This window comes from Artemia sp. Qi Xiang Cuo, chromosome 3 (genome assembly GCF_049724085.1).
Source record: "Artemia sp. Qi Xiang Cuo chromosome 3, ASM4972408v1, whole genome shotgun sequence".
Taxonomy (NCBI): domain Eukaryota; kingdom Metazoa; phylum Arthropoda; class Branchiopoda; order Anostraca; family Artemiidae; genus Artemia; species Artemia sp. Qi Xiang Cuo.
The window spans coordinates 79,765,526-79,789,372 of record NC_142796.1 but is presented as its reverse complement, the minus strand read 5'-3'; the positions used below and the strand labels follow the sequence as shown (position 1 = coordinate 79,789,372).

Sequence of the window (23,847 nt, the reverse complement as noted above, 5' to 3'; positions counted from 1 at the left end):
ATCTTTGCCCGGTGTCGGTGGGTTTGTGTGGTGGGTGCCCGTCTACTGGTGTGCCATGAAATGACTTATTTATTTTTTGTTGTCCAGCAGGTTTATTCCGATTAATGTACCGGGTTTTTGTCATTCGACCTTATGTCTCCGGCGTTTACCCTCTATTTATGTTTATTTTGTACAGATATTTTAAAATTAAACCTTGAACCTTGAACTGAAGTCATCTTATTTTGATAGGCTTTTGTTGTACTCTATCGTTTAGACTAGTGAATTTTCATATTCTTAGTTAATTGAATTGTTTCAACTCAGACACAGTGGCGGATCCAGGGAGGGGGGCGTGGGGGTCCCCCTAGCGTAGTTTGAAGTAATGTAATTTACTTAATTAACTCAAGTATGTGTTAAATAAGCTTGCTCCTAACGCAAGTTTATCCGATCAACCTATTTTGCCCCCCCCCCTAAAAAAGTTTCGGATCAACCTATTTTGCCCCCCCCCCCCAAAAAAAAAAAATCCTGGATCCGCCCCTGCTCAGACATCACTGGATAAGTAATGCGGCAGACTAGATCCGGGTAAGTTTTAAAGACTTGGCTGAATGGATGCCTTTAAGACCCTTTCAGAGTCTATCGGGCGAAATCTATGTTTTAATTTTTTGACATTTTAGCCTCCAAGTATTTGTTGGCTCTTGGATTTATGTAGTAATCAAATAGGCCTATATCAAAATCAAAATTAAACTACAGCCGAAGATTGATCTAAAAATGACCCTTCTAAAAACGTACTGTATTTTAATTCATGTTTCTCATATTTTTTTTGTTTAAATATTTTGCGTATAACAAGGTTAGAATTATCTTTTAACCTTTTCTTTCTATTTTTAGCCCTGTTCGCCTAGCATCTTTATCGAAAAAAAGACAAACGAAACAAAAGGTGAAAGCTCAAAAGCGGGGATACGCAGACTTGGAAAAGTATGTTTTTATCTCTTTCTTTCTTTTTTAATCCCTTTTATGAACTTTCGCAAAAAATATTTGATTGTCTGAGCTCTAAGAAAAAGCTCATTTTTCTTAAGATATGTTTCAAGCTGATCCTGAAGAGAGCTTCTGTGTAAGTTAGAAAGAGTTTAAAAACGGATTACAACTGATAACTCTGCACGTGGCCTGTGCCTCTCTGTTTTGCACGTGGTATTAACGTAGCTTGTATAATTTTTAGAGAACTGGCATTCTAAAAAAAAAATTCTGGTATGGATGGAGAGGATTATTGCGCTCAGTTGAAAAACAAGTTTTTCAACTGAAAGTAAGGAGCAACATCAAAACTTAAAACGAACAGAAATTATTACGTATATGATTGGGTTCGCCCCCTAGTTAATACCTCGCTCTTTACGCTAAAGTTTTTTAGTACTTTCATAAGAACTATTTATTCTAATTAACGGCCTTTGTGATTAAGGGTCATTTTTAAAGCATTGGAACAAAATTCGAACCTTAGCGTAAAAAGCGGGGTATTGACTAGGGGGCGAACCCCCTAATATACATATTAAAAATATATGAATATTGAAGTTCGTTACGTAAGTTAATTTTTAAGTTACGTATATTTATTACTAATAAAAACGTTCGTAAATAAAATTAAACAACTTTCGAGAAAGCCATTTAACCAAAAAAGTAAAATTAATATGCAAATTTCTTTCTGGTTATACACATGCGGTAAGACAGAATAAAAACCTGCATTAATTCAAAAACATTCAGAAATTAAATTTTAAAAAAAACAAGTTTTTTTAACGGAAAGTAAGGAGCGACATTAAAACTTAAAACGAACAGAAATTATACCGTATATGAAAGGAGTTGTCTCTTCCTCAACGCTTCGCTCTTTACGCCAAAGGTTTGACTCTTTGTCACAACATTGAAAAGAACTGAAATTATAGTTGCACCCTTTTGAAAATCCGTATACACATAACGTGTTTTGGTTTTGTTTAATACTCCCTCAACATTTTCTTCAAGGTTCACCTGAATGCCCTTCCTCTTTCTGGAAAGTAAAGTTTGAACATGCATACCTTTCTCAATAACATATGGTATGTGTAAACGATGAACGAATTGCCTAACTTGCAGCCCTTGTTCTGAGGACTGTGCGGAGGCTGACATCCCCATAAACATAATTACTGGACATTTCAACAATGCTGAACAAAATAGATCTCATGAAATTTCGATCAGATATGTTTGGGGAATTGTAGGCTTGGAGGGGGGGGACTGATTGCCCTATTCACTTTTGACTCTTAAAAAGGGCACTAAAACTTCCGAACTCCAATCACATGAGCTCCATTCGATCCAAAGTTTATGCGACCACCTGTTCCATTAAAGCTTTATATGCCGTGAGTATAACTTACAGCCTATGCCCAAGAGCTCTGGGGGGATTTTGTCCGCCCTAAAGATATTGTTTCATGATTTTTTGACTATTGGTAACAAAATGGCTATCTCACGATGTCAATTGAATGCGTTTTAGAACAAGAGGAAGTCGGGGAGGGAGGAGGGCTAGTTACTCTCCACTATGTTTGACTCTTAAAAGGGAACTAGAACTATACATTTCAAATCAAATGAGCCTCTTCTAAAGTTCACACGACCACCCTTTCCACAAAAGCCTTCAGGCTTTTGTGGAAGGGGTGACATAACTTACAAGGACATAACTTACAACTCTTACCCCCAGACTCCGGGGGATTCTGTCCAACCCAAAGGCCTTATTATATGTTTTTTTGGATTCTTTTGAACAAATGGCCATCTCAAAATTTTTATCGGATGCATTTGTGGAAAACACAACGTGGGGGGGGGGCTGCCCCCGATAACTTTTACTCTTAAAAGGTAATTAGAACATCTGATTTCCAATCCAATGAGCCCCCTTTCGGAGTTTTTACCGCCTTTCTCTATAAAAACCTTATATGCCCTCAGGCCATACCTTAAAACCCTTGGACTGAGGGCCGTAGGGAGGAGGTTTGTCATCCTCAAAGACAAAATTTCCAGACCTTTCAACCACACTGAACAAAAATGGCTATCTCAAAATTTTGATTAGATGTGTTTTGGGAATTTACGGGTGGGGGGGGGGGGGCTTATTACCCTCCAATCGCTTTTGACTATTAAAAGGCCCTTTCGATTTCCAATCGAATGAGCCTTTTTTAAGTTTCTACAAGAACAAATGGCTATCTCAAAATCTTTATCAGATGCATTTCAGGAAAATACGAGGGGGGGTACTTTGAATCGTAAAATGGGTACCAGAACTGCTGATTACCAGTCAAATGAGCCCATTCCAAAGTTTTTACGATCACGCTTTCTATAAAAACCGTATATGCCCCAGGGCATAACTTACAACCTTTGCTCTGAGGGCTGTGGTGGGGGGAGGTCATCCTCCAAAGACATAATTTCCAGACCTCTTAACTACGCTGAAAAAAATTACTGTCTAAAAATTTTGATTGGATGTGTTTGGGGAAATGATGGGCGTAGGAGGGGAGCTAGTTACCCTCTAATCAGTTTTGAAAATTAAAAGGAGCACTAGCCCCTTCAATTTCCAATCGAATGAGCCTTTTTCGAAGTTTCTACGACAACAGATGGCCATCTTAAAATTTCTATCAGATGCATTTCGAGAAATTACGAGGTATAGGGTGGGCATCCACCCTCGGATGACTCTGAATCTTGTAAAAGGTACTAGAACTTTTGATTATCAATCAAATGAGCCCCCCTCACAAGTTTATACGGCAACCCATTCTTTAAAAACCTCAAATGCCCCCAGGGCATAATTTACAACTCTGGCCCTGAGGGCTATGGGGAGCGGGTTGACATCCTCAAAGACATAATTTCCTCACCTTTCAACTACGCTGAACAAAATGGTTATCTCAAAGTTTTATTTGGATGTGTTTGGGGAAATGGTGGGCGTGGGAGGGGGGTTAGTTGCCCTCCAATCACTTTTGACTATGAAAAAGTGCACTAGCCCTTTGGATTTCCAATCGAATGAGTTCTTTTTCAACTTTCTACGACAAAGTGACAATCTCAAAATTTCTATCAGATGCATTTCGCGAAAAGACGAGGTGTGGGGGGGGGTTTCCACCCTCCGATCACTCTGAATTTTATAAAGACCACTAGAATTTCTGATTACCAATCCAATGAGCCACCTCCGAAGTTTATATGATCACCCTTTCTATATAAACATTGTATGCCCCCTGGGCATAACTTACAACCTTGCCGTGAGGGCTGTGGGGGGGGGAGTTGTCATCCTCAAAGACATAATTTCCGGACCTTTCAACTACGCTGAATAAAATGGCTGTTTTAAAATTTTAATTGGATGTGTTTGGGGAAATGGTGGGCGTGGGATGGTGGTTAGTTGTCCTCCTATCACTTTTCCCTATTAAAAATGGCACTAGGCCTTTGAATTTTCAATCGAATGAGCCTTTTTCGAAGTTTCTACGACCACAGATGGCCATCTTAAAATTTCTATCAGATGCATTTTGGGAAGATAGGAGGTATAGGGTGGGGGAGGAATCCACCCTCCGATGACTCTGAATCTTATAAAAGGTACTAGAACTTCTGATTACCAATCGAATGAGCCCCACTCAGAAGTTTATACAACAACCCATTCTTTAGAAACCTCAAATGCCCCCAGGGTATGATTTACAACTCTTACCCTGAGGGATATGGGGAGTGGGTTGACATCCTCAAAGACATAATTTCCTCACCTTTCAACTACGCTGAACAAACTGGTTACCTCAAAGTTTTATTTGGATGTGTTTGGGGAAATGGTGGGCGTGGGAGGGGGGTTAGTTGCCCTCCAAACACTTCCGACTATGAAAAAGTGCAGTAGCCCTTTGGATTTCCAATCGAATGAGTCCTTTTTCAACTTTCTACGACAAAGCGACAATCTCAAAATTTCTATCAGATGCATTTCGGGAAAATACGAGGTGTGGGGGGGGGGGGGGAGGGGTATCCACCCTCCGATTACTCCGAATCTTAAAAAGAGCACTAGAATTTCTGATTACCAATCCAATGAGCCCCCTCCGAAGTTTATAAGATCACCCTTTCTATATAAACCTTTTGTGCCCCCAGGGCATAATTTACAACCTTGCCATGAGGTCTGTGGGGGGGGCAGTTGTCATCTTCAAAGACATAATTTCCGGACCTTTCAGCTACGTTGAACAAAATGGCTGTTTTAAAATTTTAATTGGATGTGTTTGGGGAAATGGTGGGCGTGGGATGGTGGTTAGTTGCCCTCCAATCACTTTTCACTATTAAAAATAGCACTAGGCCCTTCAATTTCCAATCGACTGAGCTTTTTTCGAAGTTTTTACAACAAAAAATGGCCATCTCAAATTTTACTATCAGATACATTTCGGAAAAATACGAGGTCTGGGGAAGGAGGTGTCCACCTTCCGATCACTCTGAATCTTAAAAGGGGCACTAGAACTTCTGATTACCAATCCAATGAGCCCCTTCCAAAGTTTATACAATCACCCTTTCTATATATATATATACCTTATATGCCCCAAGGGCATGACTTAAAACCCTTGCCCTGAGGGCTGTGGGGGAGGGGGGAGGTTGTCATCCTCAAAGACATCATTTCCGGATCTCTCAACTGCGTTGAACATCTCAAAACTTTTATTGGATGTGTTGGGGAAATTGTAGCCGTGGGAGGGGGGTTAGTTGCTCTCCAATCACTTTCGTCTATTAAAAAGGACACTAGCCCTTTCAGTTTCCAATCGAATGACCCCTTTTCGAAGTTTCTACGACAACTCTTTCAACTCGAAGTGCCCTGATCTAAAACACAAAAAAAAACATTTGCCCACATCGCTCTTTACTTAGGTAGCACTATTGCGCTGCCTATGATCTGGGAAAACGCTATTAGCAAACGAGAAACACCAATATATTTTTCCACCATCTGCAAAGATCAGCAGAATTACTACGACCTCTTAAGTGCCGTAACTCCTTCGTGCCATATTTTGTAAGTGCATTTAACAAGTCATTTTTTTCTTAGTTGCTATTTATTTTGTGATTGTAGAAGTAGGGTAATTTAGAGTTAATTTTTAGAGCTACGATAGCTATTTAAATAAGCCGATATGAACGAATTATATGAACATATAATAGGAAAAAAAAACCAGATAAATCGTGAGATTTTGGGTGATCGCAGGAAATAGAAAGAAACATGGCAATAAGTTAAACGTGACTGAGAAAGTATTAAACAAGAAAAGGCAATAGACCAAGTGGTATATCTGCTTATTTTAGGCTCGGATAGAACAGAGTATGTTTATTCGGTGCAACAGTTTTTAGCGAGCACATCTTTTAAAAAAAAATGAATAATGTGAGGAATTAATTAATAAGGCAAGTAACAATAAAAGTATAAAATAGCAAGTGCTACATCATTTTCAATACCATAAACTTAATAAAAAACGCCAAGAAATAAAATCAGATGTGTAAAATGAGGAATAAATGCCTTTACAAAACAAGTAGGGTATGTTTTATATTGCCAAGTTACATTCTCTTGAAGTAAAGATTCATCTTTGTAAAAAGTACAGGAAAAGCCACGGATAATATTCACAGTCCTGTTTGAATGTAACCAATTTGTTATCTGATCTTTGGTGGGACACGGAGCATTCAAGATAGTTCGAGCTAAAGGGAGCTTCAAAAATAAGAACAAAAAGTAGTTCTTAAACTAGTTGTTGGAACACCAGTGATTAATATTCCAAGTTGTATTCTTCCTTATTTAATTCGATTATTGTATATTTCTTTAAATAACTAGTTATTTCCTCTTTAGAATTGAAGACAATACTGATGCAAGATCTCTACTAGCAATGCGAGCTAAAAAGTATGGATCAGTAAACAGCCCTCCTGTGGCAAAACGCATGAAAATCGACTTGGATTTGGAGCCTAAAGTACTTGATCTCAACTCGCTGCACATTGTTGGAACATCAACTGATATAGAAAAACCTTTTTTTAGGCTTACAACTGTGAGTTTTTTGTTGTTGTCTTTTCTACAAAAGGCTGTTACAAATGTTGGCTATTTAATTGAATTAAAATATGTTGTGTGTGTGTGGGGGGGGGGGGGTTGAGTTTGGTCAAAAATGTATTTTCCAAAATCTAGGGAGGGGACAATTTTCTTTTTTCATGATATTTTTTTCAATGAACAAAAAAAAACATATTTGAATGAAAATGCCAAAATAGTATTCTTTAAACTCTTGAAGGAGGGGAGGGGTGTGCCCTTCCCCCTATGCTCACATAAAAACTCGCTTTTTAAGCCCCTCCCCCTTACCTTCCTAAAAATGTTTGTTCCTTAAAGGTTGTGCAAAGGACCGTCTTCCATTGTTTTGTATATGAAAAGCGTTAGTATATGGATGAATCCAAGATATGTTGCCCATTGGTATAAATTCGTCTTGCGCTTCATTATCGCAGTTGATTTTTGTAATTTGTGGTGTTGAGAAGTCTATTGCACTTAATTATTTGCTTATTGTTCTTATAAGCTACAACTCGTCTTCACAGATTGGAAATTCTCGGAGTATTTATCTATCAGAATAAGCTAACAGCGCTTGTGTTTAGTTTCAAGAAATTCATCATAATGTTCAAATAGCGTTCAGTAGAGTATAACAATTACGCTTATTCAGTAAGTTACTGCATTTGATTGCAATAAACTCCATTGGGTTGATCTGAGGACCTGCACCGTGCATATTTGCTTGATGCAATGAAAATGTATTTTTCAAAAATTTTCATATATCACTGGGCTCTACTCTTCCCAAGATTGATTCCTCTCTCTAAGGATTCGGACTTGAATTCATCTATGTTCAAGTCTGCAAATTATCCATTGTGATAATTTGCAATAACTATCTAAACTAGTAGATGCTTTTAGGATGAGATTGCCAACGTTTTGAGATAAACTGTACCAGTTTTCTGAGTAAAATTGTACCACAGGAAATTAATTTGCATCATCTGGAACATGTTAAAAATTTGCGACTCGTGTCGCTTTGCAACGCTTGCTGGCACTTATGTTCTATTGGTTTTGCTGAGAATTGAGAAAGAGTTCTACAGCAAGAGCAGGAAAAATAAACCCAAGACAGTAGTGACTTCAAGATATATCATAGAATAGCTTTTTTTATATATGATCAAAATTCGGTAATAATTGCTTACTCTGTTCTTTTGGCAGACTTGTCATCGAAAATAGGCTAAATGCCTATGCCTTAACTCTTGCATGCCGTACGTGCCTTGTGGTGATTTTGGAAATTTTAGTTGTATCAAAACAAGTTCAAAGCTTGATTAAGATACATCAAAACAAATCAATTCAATAATTGACTGAAATCAGTTCAATTCAATAAACCAGTATTGCCGACAGAGGAGGGGGAGGTAACTTCCGCCTAAAATGTGAAAACATATGTTTTGGTTTAAAAAAACCTTCGTTGATATTTTCATTATGAAGTAAAATAATTCCCCCCCCCCCCTCCTCAGGTAGAGAAATACCACATTACTTTATGAAAAGAATGTTGAAGAATCCTTGTTCCTGCCTCATATATTTTTGTGAATTAGCCCCTAATCTATACATAAACAAAAAACAAACTGGCTTCACAAAAGTGAAGTTTGAATTAACAATATTACCTTAGACCTTAGTTCCTCCTGTGCCTCCAGAGGCACCTAGGGCATCCACGAAAAGTCTCCAGTCATCTCGGAGGTGTGCTGCAGCTAGTACGTCTTCTCATTCGGGCTGTTGGGACGCATGTACATTTGGCAAGTCTATTCTGTGTGAACGTCTCTGGGTGTTTCCAGGACGGCCTTGTCTTCTTGATCCTTCTGGTTACAAGAAGAGGATGAAGTTTGGTAAGCGATTTCTTCTCATCCTAATGACATGCCCAAGATAACACCTTCTACGTTGACGGAAAATGTTTGTTATTAAAGGTAGCTGGACCTGTTTCATGATGGTGTCATTTCTTATCCTCTGGATCCAGTTTACATCTATGATTCTTCTGAGGCAAGTGTTTTCGAAGGATTATATTTTTTCTCTTTTTGTTGGTTGGGGTGTCAGTTCACAGATCCATAAAGCAGTACTGACAAAACTTTGCTTTGGAACAGTCGTATCTTTAGCCTCAAGGAGTATTTTTGACATTTCCAAAGTCTTTTGAGATGATTAAACGCCCCGTGTGCTTGTCCCAACCTAAGTTGAACTTCTTTTGCGTTTGAGCCAGTATTTTTGACTGTACTGCCCAGGTATCTGAAATCAATCACCTGCTCTATTCGGTCAGCTCCGCACTTATTATCAAGAGGAGATCCACTGGTAGCTATGCTTTTTGTTTTATATGTGTTAATTTTTAGTCCAAATTGTTCTGCTGCATCTTTAACACAATTTATAAAGGTCTGCAGTCTCAGTTTTGCAAGTTTCAAGAAGGCTTATGTCGTCAGCAAAATCGAGATCTCCAAGTCTGGATGTCTCCGAGATCTCCAATTAACAATATATTGAATGTTAATTACATGCTAAATGTCAAAGCTCTTACTGATCACTCTCATGTCGTTCAACTGACCTCTTCCACAGCAGGGTGGCTAATTAATTAAGCAGTACTGCTTTATACAAATCGCTGCATACAATTTTGATGAACCCAATTTCAGGACGTGTAAGAACAATAATGATTCGATTTTTATTTGCTCTTGTTCCAGATAAATTCTCCGGTACATCTCTTGTTCTTTTGCTAATATCCATAAAGCAGTAACTAGGGACAAATTTTCCGACATGGTGATGCTGTGAAAATAATTGACAAAAGTAGCTTCTGCTTCGCGCCAAGGGGCTGATTATTACAAAAAAGTAAATATAAAAAAGACATGGACTTCAACACACCCATGCAAATCAGTTTTAAATTAACATTTCTAGTTCTAGAAAATTAGTACGTAACTGTTGCTGCACACAGGTCCGACTCTTAGGTGGAAGATTATTCTGGGAGAGGACTCGTTGGTGAATCTCCTGGGACATCACCCCCCTTCCCCAATCAAATTGGATTGTCCAATATTCGAAATTATAGAATTTGCTAGTAAATTATTTGGTCTTGAAGCTTAACTGGGACACCAATGCCGGAGAATCATAAGTACTATTTGAGAAGGAGGAAGTCTTCTTGGATACCCGCTGGTCAGAGCTTGCCAGGGTGGGCACATATCCCATTGGCTTCAAACTGTTCCAGGAATGATTATGCAGAATATCATCATAGGAGGGTCCTGTTCAGGAAGGCAACTGCAATTGGATCAATAGTTCAAAAATGTTGATAACTTCCATAACTTGATGCAGACTAGAAGCTTACAAAACGATTGCTGGGATTTAACTAGGTAACAAAAAATTACAGTCTCAATGTCAATAAAAGTCCTTATTCCGTTGTTTTATTAACTAAGATTGGATTTTTTATTCTTAGGCACCTGACCCATCTACAATAAGGCCTGAGTCTGTACTAAAATTGGCTTTGACAAATGCGAAGCAGAAATGGGTGAAAAAGCAGGACTATCTATGGACATGTGATCAGCTCAAATCTATTAGACAAGATATGACGGTAAGAAATGTTTACTTTGGCTAAGCAGCGTTCAATTCTATAACAATTGAACTTTTAATTTTGAAAAGGCAGAAAAGGTCATAGATTGGATCAGGGTTAACACTAATTTTTCTCTAAGAAAAAAAAATATACCCACAATATCAAAACCTAGTATTTATTTTCTCTAATCTAATAGTAATGCCTATATTTCCATTGAACCTTTTTTTAAAAATGTTGTCCTAAGCTAAGTAGACATAAGTCCATATACAAATTCTTAGTCTTTAAAATGTTTCATTCACAGAAATAATGTCAAGGAATTAACCTACTGAGGACCTTTGTTTTCGTGAAGTCCTACTAGTATTTTCTCAGTATTCCTATTTGGACTCATAATAGCTACTTCTCCCGACTCTATGGTGTTTTGGAGATTTGTCAAACAAAAAAATGGATGAACTGTTCGTGGGTTTGCTGACCGTTGCCATATTGTTGTTGATTTTCCATTAGTGTGTTTCTTATCAAGTGTCTAGTGACGTAAGCTATTAAATCTCATAGTATTTGTCCCATTTTGAGTGAATGCTTTAAAGTTCACTTTCTTAATACTTGTGCGTTATTTTGTCAGTGTCCTTTTCGTTTTTATTTTCCTCTTTTTCTTCTTTTTTTCCATACTATTCTTAGTACGTCATGTGCAGGAGGTAACATTACACTATTATTATTGTAATTATTTATAGAATTCTGAGAAATAGCGCTTTACTGAAATATGAGCTTCTTTAAGTATTTTACATAATTGAAATTAATAGATCGTGGGCGGTGAAAGAACATTAAGAACCTTGTGAATTGGCTTTTTATTTTTCGCTGGTACTTGACAATTCTTACGCTCCTAGAAGAGCATCATTTTCTCGTGAGGGTTTTGTGTTTTCAGTAAAGCACAGGTATAATCTGAGGTGGTTTTGTAGCTAGGTGTTACATGGAATCCGAATCAATAATTTTTGTTTGTTTCAAGTTCCAACTTTGCGATGTACTTACATCCTTCTTTTTATGAAGAGGTAGGTTTTTAGGTTGACATATAGGTTTTTTTATATCTATTAATGTTGTTTTGATCAACGCCTTTTCCTTATTTAGGTTCAGGGAATAAGAAACAAGTTTACAGTGGACGTATATGAGACCCACGCCCTTATAGCATTGGAGAAGTTTGATCATGAAGAGTTTAACAGATGCCAATCTCAGCTCAAAATATTGTATAAAGAAGTTGGTGGAGAAAAAAAGAATGAATTCATTGCTTACCGACTTATTTATTATATTTTCACCAAAAATACTCGAGGTAAGGTTTTGAAAAGAAGGTTGTCCTGTTTTAATACCTCTAAACATGATATCGTCAATCTTAGGGATCGTATTTGTCGGTGGCCGGCGTTAACCCCCTCCCTCCCCCCCGGAAAATATCCCCCTGGAAAATACCCCCCCCCACTCTGTGGAAAATAAGGCTTTCCAAATTTGGGAATTTTATTTGAGTTTTATTTTATTAATTTCCGTAGGGGAAGGAATTTTGGTACTTGTGTATTATGTGCCATTCACTCAAGTTTACGCTGTGTAAAATCCGAGAACACACCGGTTCTTTTGTTAGTTTCTTCGGTACTTTAGAAATAAATTTGGGCTATAGATTCGCACATTAGGGTGGGGGGTAAAGTATAGCGGGTCTACATGCAAAATGTGTTTGGTACTATTATTCTGCATATTAGATAGATAGATAGATAAGTGTATTTTAAAGCCAAATATACGGCCATGAACACAGTAAAATAATATAAATGAAAGACACAAATAACATTTAATACTTGGAAAAACAGTCATTGAAAAAAAAAACTTAACACCTGGAAAAAATACTACTCTAACCACTTACCTATTTGTGTGACAATTGAGTGCAATGTCGAAAGCAAAACCCTGCAAGAGGAAAAGTGGTTTTATGTTCAAGAATGGAGTCACGTTGATCGTAAGTTAATCGTGTCCGAGTGGGACATGTTACTCAACAAAATTAAAAGTTCATTTTCACCTACTTAGTTAAGAATGCTGGTCTTATATTAGTGAGTACAAGATCGAAATACAGCTTACGAGTTATCTTGCAGAAATCAACCACGCGCTTCGATGCGCAGAAAAGTGTGCAGTCCCATCTAGACGTGTTCGCAAAAAGACGGAAGTCACCGACTGGTCTAAAAATCAAAGTCTTGTTGCAGCTTGTAATTCAGCTAAATTGTGGCTCCGAATCTGGGACTAATCCGATAAAACGCGCTCCGGTATAATAAATGAATTGCGTCTGAAGACAAAAAGAAAGTTCACAAAATAATGTTGATAAGATAGCTAGTGATCCTTCACTTTTGTGGGAAAGTTTTAAAGAAAGTGACCGGACTTCTGTCGGTAGTATTCCAGAAAAAAGCAGGATTGATTATTATAAAAGTGATTTTTCGTTGCCTGACCTTGTTGCAGAAAGAAAATATGAAAGAGTTTGACCGTTTGCTTGCTAATTCTATGCATTCTGCTTTTATAGTGACGCCGTCTGGTATTGAGTTTACTCTAAAAAAAAATTAAGAAAAAATCTTCTGCCGGTGTTGATTTAATAACTGCTAAACACTTGGAACATTGTAGTAGTCTTTTGTTGCAGCACCTTTCGTTACTTTTTCAAATGTCTATTTCTTCTGGTTTGTGCCTCACTAGTTTTGTATTGGCCAGGTTACGCCTATACCGAAAAAAGGGAAAAAAAGAGCTCGATGATTGTCGATCGTATCTGCCTATAACCGTTTCTAGCACTACTTTTAAAATATTTGAGTCTATTATTCTTAGAGATATTTCCCAAAAGTGTTCTGTGCCTGCGCATCAGTTCCGTTTTCAGAAAGAACTTATTCGTGAGCATGCTAATTTTTCCCTTTTTAAGGTTCTTGCAAATGTGGAAGATTCCGGGGATTTTCTTGTTCTATGTGTTCTGGACATTGGCAGAGCAATTGATTCGTGTATTTTTGCCCAGATTTCGGTAGAAGCTCTAAAGAGAGGGGTTGACTTCTCAGTTATAAAATGTGTTCGATACATGTATAAACATCTTCTTGCCAAAATGAAGGGCGGTTCAGAGCTTTGTAATGTGCTAAAGGGTGTTAGACAATGAGGTCTCACTTCCCCCGCGCTTTTTAATAATTCAGTCATTCCAGCCCAAAGTTCTGTTGAGTCTACCTATATTTCCGGGGGTTTAGACGTCTCTTTACTTACATATGCTGATAATATCCTGAATCTGAGTCGCACTTTCTCTGGTTGTGAAAGCACTTTCTCGAAGTTAAAACTAGAATATCAGCAGATTGGTTTAAGTTGTAATGTGGGTAAAACTGTAGCTGTCGGTTTCAACCTCAAAGGGTACTCTGATAAATCCCTCCAACTTACTGAAACTTGTACCCCTCTCTCTAAAGGCCTTATTTACCTGGGAATGCCCATTGGAAATTCAATTAAAGAAACTATTAAGCTTGCCATCCAAGATCTTGAAAAAAAAGACAAGATAGCTTATGCGTCACTTGTCTCTAACGTTTCACACCTTAGTCGTTTCCATCTTTCTAAAATTTATAATCGTCTTAACTGTGCCTCATCTTCTTGCTGTCTCCTATTTGGCAACTTTTTCCTGCTTAAAAAAAAACTTGTTCACCAGATTTATTTTAAATTTACTAAATTCTGTTTACATATGCCCCCTTGGACTAGTAACTCTTTTTTATTGTCTCACAAATTTAAACTCATTTTTCCTTCCACAATTATTGATAAAAGAGTGAAAGATTTTAAAGCTTCCGCCAGTAAACTAAATCATGATTGGTCTTCTTTATTTTTATGATTGGGCTATGATTTTTTTCTATGTCTCAATTATCTTGTGATTAATTAATATATATGATTTATGATTATGTCTATGATTATTATGATTGTAAAAACTACTTATTTTTGTTCAATGTATAAGTTTTCTTCTCTTTTCTCTTTTTCCCCTTATGTACTCTGTCATTTAGGGGATCTGCGCCCTTTTTTGTTTTGACAGGTTATAAATAAATTGAATTGAATTAAGTGAAACATTGCATTTACTTTATACTGGATTTTTTTAGATTTTATATATAATTTTTTATTTATATTTTGTATTTTGTTTTTGTTAACAAAATTTCCAAATACCTCGCTATTCTTCTGTAAATTTTTAGTGGCCATATACCTAGAAAGAATTGTTTCGTGACTTCAAACTGTCCAAATACTTTGCCCCCCCCCCTCCTTAGGTGCACATATATAGCCCATATATTCTGTCACTTGTCTTTGTCTTGTCTCGCGCTAAGTTGAAAAAAAAAACAACGAAGAAACCAGTTATTTCTCGAGTTTTCCACAGCGTAAACTTGATTGAGTGGCGCATAATACACAAGTACCAAAATTCGTTCCCCCTACGGAAATTAAAAAAATAAAACTCAAATAAAATTTCTAATTTGGACAGCCTTATTTTCCACAGGGGGGGGGGGTATTTTCCGCGGGGTGTAATTGCCGGAAGGGAAACGCATAGAACCGTATTTGTCATTTAGAGTTGAGTGTTTGTTTGAAAACAGACCTCTGCGTAGAAGATGTTGTAGGGAAGATATTCCTTAGGATGATTTTGTGAAACACAAAGAAGTGTAAATTCCCTCCTGTCTCTAGAATAAGGTTTTGATCATTTCTATAGTTATTGATTTCATAACTTGTGTTGGTGCGTAGTATAAATTGGCTCTATGAACTTTAATTTATAAGCAATATCATCAATACCAAAGGTTAGTTATTAGTGTTTACGTATACGAGGTTAAAATCCCTCCCCTTTCTTCAATTTCTTTCAAGTTAATATGGTATTTAGTAGCGTTAATTAAATGAAAAATGTGTCGAAAGAATAGTGAGAATTTCAAATTACATGAAAAAACGAGGTGAGGGTTTTTAGGGGAGAAGGGGGGGGTCATACGATCTTAGATGAAGTAATGTCAAAGAAAATCAGAATACGGATATTTTGCCTCTAAAAGAACAATTTTCTAAGCTTTTTGTCAGCTCCTGGGGTGAATTATCAATGATTTTTTTTTAAATAGAGTCAAAAGAAAAAAAAAATTTGAAAAATCAAAAGTTTTAGGTATGATTATAATTTATACATAGAGACAAAAAAGAAAATAATCAGCCTTTTTGAGAGGGCAGGGGTGGTTCTTCTTAAGTACGTTGGGGTTGTTAGTATCATGAATCAAATAAAGATGAAAGAAATATGAAAATCTATGGTAGTAAACAAAAGAGGTAATGAAACGCCAAATTACACAGTAGAATCGTTTTAAAAATTAGAAAAAAGTCATTCGATTCTGATCCTTTCAAAATTGAGCGGAGAAAAGGCGCTGATTATCATATTTCAACGCATGAAGCAAGTTTTTGGATTACTGGTTACGGATCACATTCTATCCTATATTACACTTGAAAGCTTACGTTGCGTTGACATTGAAGTGTTTAAAACTTTGTGAAGGATTTTTATAATTAATTTTTTTTTTCTCCATTAGAATGTAAAGAATTTCCCTCATATCTGGATTTTTGAATTCTGGTCCTTTTCATTGTCTGACAAATGAACAAGAAAACAGTATACTTGAAAAATGAAAACTCTTTGAGAAGTAAAACATTTTGAATGAATCTATTAGCCTTTTTTCTCAAAAAAAAAAAAATTAAAAACTTGCGGACTTATTGCTGTTACGTCGTTTTTTTTTTATTTTCTTTAAAAATTAAAACAGTTTTTGTTCTACTTTATTTATTCAAATATTTTTCTTTCTAACCTGAACTCTTGAGATGAATCTATTCGTCAAACCACATTCGTTGAATCTGGTTTTCATAATGTCTGAAAAGGCTTTAGAGCCGATTTCATATATTCAATTTATGCTAGAGAAAAAAGGCTTCAAAGTTAGAATACCTATAAGGATGTTCTAACCCGAAAAGATTCCAAGGGTATTTGAAAGTTGGTACAGACTTACAATTAAGGATTCTGTTTGCCTATCTAACAAAACAGAAACTTTCCTTTCTTGTATTTTTAAACAGAATTCGATTATTATCACGTCCGGGAGCTACAATATTTTTGTTATTAATTAAGATCAGACCCCGGCGCCGCACCGATAAGGGAAGGCCGGTTGCGGCGGGGCCAAAAATAGCAGCGGTGGCGCGCCGCCGATGATTTTTCCGCGCCGCCGCCGGTGAAATGTCGGCGCGATCAATGTTGAATATCATTTAAATATATTTATCATTATCATTTAAATATAATACCTCCCTAACCCCCTCCCCCTCTAGATACCACCTTGATAGGATACCGTCTCTACAAAATTAAAAAAAAAATTAAATTTTTGGTGTCCCTGCTATCAATAAGAACAAAATTGAGGTATTATCATTTAAATGTGATACCCCCCCCCTCTCTGGATACCACCTTGATAGGATACCGTCTCTGCTTTAAATTAAAAAAATTACTTTTTGCCATCCCTGCTTATAATAAAAAAATTCGAGGTATTATCATTTAAATATGATAACTCCCTACCCCCGCCCCCTCTGGATACCACCTTGATAGGATACCGTCTCTGCTTTAAATTAAAAAAATAATTATTTTTTGGCATCCCTGCTTTCAATAAAAAAAATCGAGATCTTATCATTTAAATATGATAACTTCCCTAACCCCCCGCCCCCGCCCCTGGATACCACCTCGATAGGATACCGTCTCTGCTTTAAATTAAAAAAATAATTGACTTTTTCGTATCCCTGCTTTCAATAAAAAAAAAATCGAGATATTATCATTTAAATATAATACCTCCTCCTCCCCCCACCTCGCCTGGATACAACCTTGATTGGATACCGTCTCAGCTTTACATTAAAAAAAATTATTTACTTAATAATTAACTAGGTTACTATATGGTTCAAACAAACACGCGAAATAACGTTAAACAGCTTAGTGTTCTGGAAAATTTCGGGAATTTTCGGGAAAATTCGGGGAATTTGATATCATTTCTTCCGTCTCCTCTTTAAATTAAAAAAAAAATAACTCTTTGGCATCCCTGCTTTCAGTTAAAAAACCAAGGTATTATCATTTAAATAAGATAACCCACTACACCCCGCTCTGGATACCGCCTCGATAGGATACCCTCTATGCGTTAAATTAAGAAAATAAATAACTTTTTTGGCATCCCTGCTTTCAATAAAAAATCGAGGTATTTGTATTTAAAAATGAAAGCCCCTGCCCGTTCCCCCTTTGGATACTGGCTTCATAGGATACCGTCTCTGCTTTAAATTAAAAAAAAAAAATTGGCATCCCTGCCTACAATTAAAAAAATTCGGTGTATTATCGTTTAAATATGGCAATCCCTTAACCCCCCCCCCCCCTATCTGGATACCACTTTGATAGGATACCGTCTCTGCTTTAAATTAAAAATTATAAAGGTCGAACAACAAAAGTGTCGAGATATACCTCAAATTACTGGAAAACTGAGTCATAGATTCGCCGTGACATTCAATAAGATCCAAGGAATCTAATTAAAAGGGAGCACATACAAAAGTCAAATTGTGCCAATAGCCTATGAGAAATCTAAAAGTACCCACGACAATGAACAAGTCCCAATGGGGGGGCCCTGGGTCTATAAAAGTATTCCTATGGTTTCCCAGGGAATTTGATATTATTTTCTTCCGTCTCCGCTTTAAACAAAAAAAAATAATTATCTTTTTTGGGATCCCTGCTTTCAATTAAAAAAAAAATTGAGGTATTATAATTTAAAATGATAGCCCCCTATCCCCGCCGCTGTTGGCAATAGTTTACAATTTTTGTATGATCATGTTTTGGGGTAACTTCTGTTTCAATCTTCAATTCCCCAACCTTGTACATAGTCTATAGCTAAATTTTGTCTCAATAGAAGGTTTTTTAGGGGGTGCGGTAAATTTTTTTCAGAAAGAAGATTGCATTTTCCTTAATCTATCAGGCATTCAATACTTGTGTATTAAACATTAAGAAAATGTATCTGAAAATAGCAAAAGAAAACAAAATTCTGCAAACTTACGATTGGGCTGTCGCAACAATTTGTTGAATATCAATTTCAAAGTCCAACTGAACCTGTATAGTGTATGCGTTCCGTTCAATTTTAAAATAAAATTTTTGACTACGAATGATGTTGGGAAACTGCATTCGAAATGGTTTAATCTCATTTCATAAAATCGATACTTTCGTCAACATATGAAGAACCGTGTATATTGCAATTGTATTGTATCTGTTTGGTTTTTATGCAAAGTAACACAAGGGACGAAAATTAATGAACAAGCGAGTAGTGAAGAATTATGGTATGCTAAATAATATTTGGCAAGGATAGTCACTAGGGATAAATCACTAGGGGTGGCGCCGTGACTAGGTGATTTTCGGAGATTCGGGGAACCAAATTTTTTTTGCGGTGACACATAGATTTTTGGGGAAATCCCCGAAAATTCGGGGATAGTGCAGGCCCTGCTTGATTTCTGATCAGGAAAATTGAAATACTTAACCACACGAGAAAAGAAAAGCTCAGACTTTGTGATTGACACCATAAAGAATTGCCGCAAAAATAATTCAGTCAGCCGAACGCCGCCGCCTTTGCCGTCAGCGTCGCGACACTTCGGCGGCGGTCAACCGTGCCTCTCGTTGGCGGCGTGGCGCCGGGGTCTAGTTGAGATCTATAAAGCAACTTTCTTTTTTTTCAGACATGGTAACGGAACTATCGACGATACAAAAAGAAGAACGGGAAGATCCTTTGGTTGACTTCGCCATAAAACTTAGAAGTGCATGGCAGATTGGTAATTTCGTTCAAATTTTCCGCCTCTATCAAGTTGCACCCAGATTTTCGGGATATCTAATAGAGAAGTTCATTCCCAGAGAAAGGAAGAGAGCTCTCAAAATGATAATCAAGGCGTATGATTTCTTAGTTTTTCTTTTCTTTTTATTTTTAGACCAAATTACGTAGGGATTTAGCAAAGTTTTCGCCAAGTTTTTTTTTTATCTTCCGCACAGTAGAATTGTTGGGGAGTCATTGGAATTCATTCCCTAGTATAAAAATATTTCCCTTAGATTTACCAAAACTATTAGTAAATAACCTGGTTGTTGCATGCACATCAAAAATATGAAAAAAACGGAAACAAGTTAAAGCTTTTGGTCTTATCTTTTTGAAAAAATTCTGTTTCCTCCTTCTTTTTTTATTTATTGTGGCTTAAAATCTATAATTAAGGATTTTTAGCCTAAAAATGAATTGCTCTGAAAACTATAATAAGATTTTGATAGCAAATAGTTTTGGGTTTTTATATAATATAAATAAACTTATGTTAAAATGTAGCAGATACTAGTTCAATAGTGGCTAAAATAAAATAAAAAATAGTGAAAAAAAGTACGCGTCGAGATTAGCCGCTTTTTTAATGTTTTGAAATGAAAATGATGTAAAATTCAAAAAAAAATATTTATTGTCAGAAATCTCATCTGTCATTTTTCTTTTCTTCCTCGCGTTTCTCTGAGGAAATTGCCTTTCTGAGATGTCAATGTCAATCAGACGTCGGGGCTGTTCTTGAAATGCCCCGAGAGGTCTCATATCTCTATGTGTAGTCTCGCAAATAAAAGAAATGCCTGCGTATTTCAAAATAAAGTCTAAGGAGGAGGGGGAGTAGTACTCATCCTTTGTATCTCTCAATTCTTATGCTGAAAACAACATTGATAATATTATTAAATATAAAAAATACCAAAATAATGTTCTTTTAGTTACTTACGTAACATCAATGTTCTTTTTTCGTCACGGCGGACCGAAGTCAAGATTAGTTAATTAACGGGTGTTAATTAACAAGTTAATTAACGGGGGCATAGTATTACTGGTTTTGAATATTTGTATATCTTCAACAAAACGGTTTTGCAATAACACTACGAAAGCGATACTCAAGCTTAATTTTTTGTTTACCATTTTTTATCCCTAGTTTAGCAAGAAATATGCCGGAAGATATACATTGATAAAAATGAATATATACTGATCCGTGTTTCGAATAATTTAATGTGTAAACACAACGCTATGATATCCATCAGGATAGAAATAAGAATTGTTGAAAACTTGATTGATCAAGTTTCGTTCACCTAGGGAAGTTCAATGCTTGGCTGATGAAAGTTTTGAGAGAGAGACAAAAGAGACAAGTATAATTATTAGTAAAACCAACGCTTACATAACCTTTCAGTAATGATCAGGAAAATTCATCGGGTTGTATATGATGGTTATTTCCAGCCTTATAACCTACTACTACTCGTATATATCCATACCTCGCCTATAAATTAAAAATGACAAAACGGAAGACCAAATAACGAAAAAAAGGAAAAACAAATAAAACGGATAAATTTTAATCTAAATCGTTCACAACTCCCCTGGAGGTAACGTTTCAACCTGCTCTTGAACTGGCAAACATTATATGTTACTTTTATACCCTACGGGAGAGAATTCCACAACTGTGGCCAAAATGAGGAAATAAAGTATCTCTAGTGTCTAAACTATTCATAGTTTAAACTAGTGTCTAAACTATTCATAGTTTAGACACTAGAGCAGCAAAAACAATTTATATGGGCTCTACTATTAGATACATATAGTTTTGCAGGCTAATTTTCAAATGGGTAATACTAAATAGGCGGTGTTGGAGTAATAGACATTCCTTGGCACCCTGTCTGTTGAAACTTGGAAAGCGCAATAGTTGGCCTCAGAATAAGACGAAAGTTCTGAACTAAAGCACGTGTGTCTCTCACCACAGAAATGTATGTACCCAATAGTATAGCTTATGAAAACGTAGCAAATCCATAATTGTTCACTTATTTTCAGTAAACTTTTCAATAGTAGGCTACTGATGTAGTCCAACTTTATCGACCAGAAACGCCAATAACGCCATCTTTTAAACGCCATCTTTTTCCTAGCCATGTGACACTTAATATAAAACTTTTTTATTCTGATTTGACATCAATCTACAGATCTATACAAAAGGTTTTGCCCACTAGACACTTGAGGGTTATAAGATATACTAGATTTTTAATAAGTTTGGTACTTCTACCTTTGCATTTTCTACCTTTGACTAGCTTTTTAATGCACACATCCACCAGAAATAAAATTGAATGGTTCTTTCTCACTAAAGATATTATCAATATTGCTGACGCCAATTTCACTTCTATTTATTTACTGTTAATATTTTGAATCAATGGATACAGAATATCGAATATTTTTCTATATATTTTGACTATATATGAATAAATATTTATCCAAAAGTAAAAACTTCATCCATACAAATAGAAATAAAAAATTTTGAAGAAAATCGAAATAAAATGAAGAAATATCGAACATGTTTCTGTATATTTTGACTATATATGAATAAACATTTATTCGAAAGTAAAAATTTTATCCACAAAAATAAAAATTATTTTAAGACGAATTAAGCACAACTCATTAATTTGGAGGTCATTTATTTATTTTAGTGTTTATTTATATCGAGAGATACTCCTAAATTCCGAACTGGTCTTGAATAGATATTTTAAAGATTAGGGTAACATTTGTGTTTAGATATCACTAATGTTTGTTCTATTTCTAGTTATCGTCCAAATGTAGATGTTAAATTCATTAGGGAAAGTTTGTGTATGACCCGTGATGAATGGGATTTATTCACAAAAGATATGGGCCTTACCTACACGGACGAAACCAAAGAGCTAATTGATTGTAGAACCTCTGTCTCCGTACTGCAGAATATTTAGTCATATATTGCTTGAATTTGACGTGATTATGGACTTAAAAGTTACAAAATGGGGCGGGACTTAGTCCTAGTGCGCGCTGATGATCCTTCAGAAGAATGTTTGGAACTTCCTGTGAATTCTTTTAGCTTTGAACATCATTTTTGTTTTCTGTTGCTTATACATCCGGAAACAATGCTCAAGAAATGATACTTGGAAAAGCGGTACGACATCTCCAACTCATTAGGATTGAGTAGAAATTCAAGAAAGTCAAAACATACTAGACATACTAATGTTATCTAAGTCGAAGATGGCTTGGTCAATTACGAGGATGGCTTGAAGAAGTCCAATCCCAACGTTGAAATGGTCAATTATAGAATAATCTTTATTAGAAAAAAATAAGAGAATTGAGTTTGTTTTCGCATTTGATCGAATGGTGAACGTCGTATAATCAAAAATGTCTGATTGAAAATTGTATACGCTAACGAACCTGGTACAATTTTTTCCAATATATTCTCTACCCCGAAATGGTTAATACAATACGTATATATGGAATTAAGGATGTATCTATATATTCGATGATGTACTGGATTCATTTGATTGTGTACTCATGGTAAAGCAGGCTTTATACGATCCTTTTTATTTCTGAAGCATATATAAGTCAGTCGCTGAAAACCTCGACAGTAATTTGGTGAATAGGAGCTCTAATTCTAGAAGATATTTCAGAAGAATTGAAAGAGAATTCAATGTAACGTTTCAAGGAAGCTTTAGCACTAATTCGCCCTACTTGAAGAACGATGGCAGTAATAAATACTTATTGAGGTGTAGTTTCAATCACTACCTTAATAAAGCCTACCGAAGTCGACCTTATCAAATTCCATTGCGGTATCAATTTGACGTTCACTGACTGGATCTCGTTGCATCATTTTAACTAGAAGATTGGCAATGTTAGAATAATCAATTAGAACCGTAACTACTGAAAATTATCCCAGTTCTCAATTGTCTAGCTTAGTTTTTGTCAGCGTCTTTATGAGTCATCTTCGTATGAAAACTTTAGCAAATTATATCAAGAAATGTTAAACGAATGAAATTGTTTATAAGCTACCAGACACATCGAATTATAATTAACAAAATATGCGTTTGGATCTTTGTGTTTTCTATGCTTTTAATGTTGGATACTTAGATACATCCCAGATCAATTAAGAAAAAAAGAAGAAAGAAATGGTGTAGAAATATTTTTCACATCAAAATGTATCTCATAGAAATAATCTCATATCAAGAAATGCTGAATGAGCGAAATCGTTGTAAGGTTCCAGACGCTTCGGACAGATGATTACAAAAGTATAGGTTTGGATGTATATTATTTAAGTTGTATCCACACCTGCATTAAATGCATCCTGGATCAAGTTGAAAATAAAGAAGAAACTTTCTGCGGACTAATCCCGCCCCTTTGTGTCCTCTCGTCGATTTGAAGTCTTCCAGCGTACTGTTATGCAGCCTCAAGTAGCATGGTTTTGGATTTTACACTTCACGTTTTGTTATCAAGTAATCAAATTTGAGTGTAGAGCTATTTCATGTATCCCTTGTAAGCTGGCTGTTGAAGACGAGTTATTTGTA

General features: G+C 36.1%; 1 protein-coding gene across 4 annotated transcripts in view; it reads left to right on the top strand.

Moving 5' to 3' along the window:
- Positions 1–23,592, top strand: part of LOC148954591 (uncharacterized) — a 64,639-nt gene extending 41,047 nt beyond the window's left edge. For all 4 annotated transcript variants that reach the window (XM_089086624.1, XM_089086623.1, XM_089086621.1 and 1 more), the window contains 6 exons: positions 862–948; positions 6,755–6,947; positions 10,371–10,505; positions 11,601–11,799; positions 19,206–19,413; positions 22,095–23,592. In XM_089086624.1, coding sequence (XP_088942750.1) covers positions 862–948; positions 6,755–6,947; positions 10,371–10,505; positions 11,601–11,799; positions 19,206–19,413; positions 22,095–22,254 — 982 coding nt within the window. In that variant the 3' untranslated portion in view covers positions 22,255–23,592. The remainder of the gene's footprint in view (positions 1–861; positions 949–6,754; positions 6,948–10,370; positions 10,506–11,600; positions 11,800–19,205; positions 19,414–22,094) is intronic.
- The last annotated feature ends 255 nt before the right edge of the window (positions 23,593–23,847 follow it).